Genomic DNA, 4802 nt, shown 5'->3' with positions numbered 1-4802 from the left:
TGTTCATTTTCTTAAACTTTAGGCTATTCTTAACCCTATATGACTCGTTTTTCCGAGGCATAATATAGTTGCGGCTCACTTGTTGTATAAACAACTTTACTGAACGCATCCAGACGCTGTAATGGCTTTAAAATAGATAGTTTATTACCCAAAACAGCCCGCTGTCTGTTTATTGCCCTCCCAACCTCATTTAAAGCCTCCTATGGTTGCTTTTATCGAAATGAACCAAATTGCTGAGCGTGTAACTAAATGAAACTAGTCAGAGAAATGCATTATGTGCAGGCGGCAACGTTTTGAAACGAAATAATAAAGCATTAAAGTGCAATCACATGAGTCATGACATTAAAAGCTACTTTTCCGCTTTTAATTGAGTGTTTTCATATACAACATCTCAATCGTTTTGAATCACATCCTGATGGATTCACGTTTTAAATATATCAAATAATGCATTTTTTCACTGGATATTTATTGTGATTAAATTATAATGGAATAAATGCATGTGCGCAGGTGTAATATTTGATTTCCATTTTTGCTTTTTTGTTATTGCATTTTTTTTCCTCCTTTTTTTTTCTCAACTCCGTCTCCAGGTCAGGCGGAAATATTTTTACATAATCTGCAGGGCTGCAGATTGCAAGAAAAATATCGAGATGGGCAAGAATTTGCATCAATCTCTAACTTTGATGTAGCAGAACTCGCTTCGCTTTCCTCCAATCATCTTTCTGCAGAGATGAGGAGCGCGCGCGTTCACGTGGCAGGTATAAACAGCTGCGGCGCGCTCTGAGCTGACAGAAGCCAGAATAGGCAGAGGAAATGAGAGGGGAGACAACTAAGGCAGAGGTTTGCACCTGTGTCTGGACATTTTCATAAAGCCGCAGGGATATTCTATAAATGCTGCAATTGAAAACTTTCTTCACCATGTTTGCAGCTTCTCTGATTTTAAGGACATGATAGAAGAAGAGTGTTGCCATGTCGCTGAATGAGACTGGAGCCCAGACACTGGCCCCAGAGCCATGTGAGCAGCAGATACTACAGGAAGAAAACAACTCTGGAAGTGGGAGTGGGAGTTCCACCAGCAACCTGTCCCTACATTGCTGGCTGCAGCTCCTTACCAGGGAATCTATTGTGGAATTACAAGGAGACAGCTCCAGTTTTGTGGTGCGTGTGATGATAGCGTGTGTGTACTCTATAGTCTGTGCTCTTGGGTTGGTGGGGAACTCACTGGCTCTATATCTGCTCCATTCCCGCCACAGGCAGAAGCAGTCATCCATAAACTGTTTTGTGATGGGGCTGGCAATCACAGACCTGCAGTTTGTTCTGACTTTACCCTTCTGGGCCGTGGACACAGCACTGGACTTCCGCTGGCCTTTTGGCCGGGTCATGTGTAAAATCATTAGCTCTGTCACCACCATGAACATGTATGCCAGTGTGTTTTTTCTAACAGCAATGAGTGTGGCAAGGTATTACTCCATCTCCACTGCTCTGAAGATGCACAGTCGGAGGACAGCTGCAGCCAGGGCTAAGTGGACCAGCCTTGGGATCTGGGCTGTCTCTCTGCTGGCTACTTTACCCCATGCCATCTACTCCACCAGTGCTGAGGTGTCGGATGAGGAGCTCTGCCTGGTCCGCTTTCCAGACTCGGGCAGCTGGGATCCACAGCTCCTTTTGGGTTTGTACCAACTGCAGAAGGTCCTCCTGGGGTTCCTTATTCCTCTAATCATCATTACTGTCTGTTACCTGCTGTTGCTGCGGGTCATCCTCAGTCGTCGCATTACAGGAGCAGCAGATCCAGAGGTCACCCAAGGCCGTTTGAACCGGCGCTCCAAAGTCACCAAATCCATTGCCATAGTGGTTTTGTCTTTCTTTCTTTGCTGGCTACCCAATCAGGCTCTGACACTCTGGGGGGTTCTCATAAAGTTTGACCTTGTTCCATTTAGCAAGGCGTTCTACAACGTCCAGGCCTACGCCTTCCCCCTTACCGTGTGCCTGGCGCACACCAACAGCTGTCTCAACCCTGTGCTCTACTGTCTGGTTCGCCAGGAGTTTAGAGCAGGGCTCAAGGAGCTTCTTCTCCGTGCTACCCCATCCTTCAGGAGCTTGACTCATCTTCTGCGTCGCAAGACTAAAGTGGCTGAGGCGCCACCCGTTCTGGTGTTGGTCCAGATGGATGTCTGAGCGTGATGAGGGGCATACACTGTGACAAAGAAACTACAGGAAAGAATGACTCAGAGACTGTACTCTGTGTATTGATGTGGAGCAGTTTTCTGAGGTATTGAATTTATTCCAGCTTTTCCAAAATAAATAAAAAAATCAAATTTCTCTGGTTTTTGAAAACAACATAATCACAGTGGATAATGCTGAGGGATCTGTACCAATTTCACTGCATCCACAAAGACTAGTTCTGCTTCTAGCCTTTGTTGTCCTGGTAGCTCTTCCTTTTATTCTATCTGAGAGAGAGCCCTGCTTTTTGGTAAGGAAGATACACAGGCAACAATCTGAAAAAAGGGGGTTTTTCTTTCTCAAGATTGTCTCTTAGTGTTGTTCAGTCCAAATCTAAGGCATGTAATAATAAAAAAAGGGAAAAAGTTAGCCTTTTATGTGTGGAAAAATCGCCTTTAAATACAAGGAAGAGAAACCAAAAATTCAGTGAATATGTGTTTAATTAAGTAAAATGTCAATGTATTTTATTTTTTATAGGTGTAAATGATACATCAGTAATTGTTTATTGTATTCTGTGTGAAAAATATACTCAATAATAAATGAATGAATAAATAAATGAAGAGCCTTGAAAATCCTCCACATAATTAGGCCTTGGCAAAATAAGTGTACAGCTGTAAGGATACATGTTTTCCACAAGGACCAGAAGTCCTTGAATTTCCTACAAGATTTGTGTCAGTACATCTAATCGTGCAGCATTATTATAAGCCGAGCACGTACGCAGTGTGGATTACACAGGAATAAAAAAAAAATAAAAAACTGCTACTCATTTTAGCACTCCCACTTACTTCCAATGACGGCCACACTCAACATGGTGTTTTCTCACGGTGGCAGTATCTTCAGATTGAACATGAATAATTTAGATTTTTGCATCAAACTTGCATAATTTTTAAACCAGGCCATTCACTGAGATAGATTAGATTTTTTGTATTTTTCTGAACAGTTTGCTGATATGACAACAGCATTTGGTTCTCTGGAAAATAATGCAGTTATGCACATGTGAGAAATTATTCTGTTTTATTAATTTCTTTAAAAAAGGGAATCTTAATTATTTCAATTATTGGCTGATAGTGGAAATAAAATTGGAAATGAAATCTTAAAGGCAGGTCACACTGGCAGGAGTGCAAAAACAACACTGATGCTTGTGTCTTTAATCTCCCATTAAGCAGACTTAATTTTTCTCATTCTGTGTTTGCACCATAGCTCTTCAGTCAATATCCGCATCAAAAGTAATCCAGGAACAGAGACGTGTGGTTTAAATTTTTATCACACAAAAGAAAGCTTTTCTTCTCTCATTGTGATGAGATGAGGTGAAAGAATTTGATATTTTCGATTTCATGTCACTGGCTCCCATGCCAAAAAGCATTTGAAAATATTGTTCAAATTTACAGTGATTTTAAGTACTCTCACATACTCCTGGTGTGGTAAACTTCCTATACTTTTACCATAAACGATTATGAGCTAGATGACACTGCTGGGAAATATAGCTTTGATTTTAGTGCTACCAAAACTGTGCTTATTGATGCAATTTTTGTATGCCAGCTTGTGTTTTTTATTTTATTTTATTCCTACTAAAATGTAATAATGGACAAACTGCTCTGTGTTTTTTTTTTTTCTTTTTTGTAATGGCTTTCACAGCCAGCAGATAAATCTGGGTATAAATAATGCATGTGTTGTCTTTATTCATGAATTATTATTGATATAATAATAAAGAACTCCGGCTTTAAAAAACTCCATGCAAGTTGAAGAGACAGTGGTTGTCACTTTGTTGATGGTAAATCAGGATTAGAGTATGTATATAAACAAGATGCCTTTATAATAAATCTAGTATTTAGACTTGCTGTTGGCCCAGTTGTCATTCAAAAAGAATTTTCCGTTATGTACTGAGAAGAATATCCTTTCTGTGTGGAGGTCATATTCTCACTATAAAATGATCCCCGCCCATAAACATGCAGTTTAACAGGTAATAAACGCATAGACAAGGACTGAGCAGGAGTGTCTTTCCAGGATACATTCAAATATTTTCATTTTCTTTGTACTGAAAGAATAATGAAATAAACAAGTTTGGCATACCAGCAATATATTGCCAGTATTACCATAGGAATCGACTGTTTATGGAGCAACTGGAAGGGAGGTAACATCACAATTAACATTCCAAATAAACATCCTTTTAAGGGACATTTCTTTAGGTTGGCTATAATCACCTTTGGAATATGATATGCCCTCTGTCAGTATATTCATCTTATGCATTGTGGCCTGTAGCATCACAGATCTTTTTCACATATTGAGCTTTTGCAGCAGGGGTTTGTTATTATCCATTTGGTCTTTTTTTTACCTATCTTTAATCTTAAAGCTACAGTGTGTAATAATTACAGGGATATACAGTCAGAAATGTAATATATTATACATAACTATGTTATTTATCATCATCTACGAGCTCAGCCTCTTAACCTTAATATTTGCGTTGCCTTAGAATTCGTTATTTATAATTACATAGGAGAGGGTCTCGCAGCCATGGAGGCAGACATCTTTGCGCTACGGCAGCGCAGAGCCAACAAACTAGCGATTGCGAGATCGCCAAAACGTCA

At 39.9% G+C, this 4802-nt stretch overlaps 1 protein-coding gene across 1 annotated transcript; it reads left to right on the top strand.

The window, feature by feature from the left end:
• The first annotated feature begins 844 nt into the window (after positions 1-844).
• On the top strand, positions 845-3864 carry LOC107098379 (relaxin-3 receptor 1-like). The gene has a single exon (XM_015396030.1). It carries the CDS (start codon positions 967-969, stop codon positions 2170-2172), a length of 1206 nt encoding a protein of 401 aa, XP_015251516.1. The 5' UTR covers positions 845-966; the 3' UTR covers positions 2173-3864.
• The last annotated feature ends 938 nt before the right edge of the window (positions 3865-4802 follow it).

The sequence above is a fragment of the Cyprinodon variegatus genome, unplaced genomic scaffold (genome assembly GCF_000732505.1).
Source record: "Cyprinodon variegatus isolate N-32 unplaced genomic scaffold, C_variegatus-1.0 Scaffold773, whole genome shotgun sequence".
Taxonomy (NCBI): Eukaryota; Metazoa; Chordata; class Actinopteri; order Cyprinodontiformes; family Cyprinodontidae; genus Cyprinodon; species Cyprinodon variegatus.
This window is presented reverse-complemented; position numbering and strand designations above follow the sequence as displayed.

Bases quoted from the DNA above. Each gene is read 5' to 3' on its own strand.
- LOC107098379 (XM_015396030.1), top strand. From the start codon at position 967: ATGTCGCTGAATGAGACTGGAGCCCAGACACTGGCCCCAGAGCCATGT.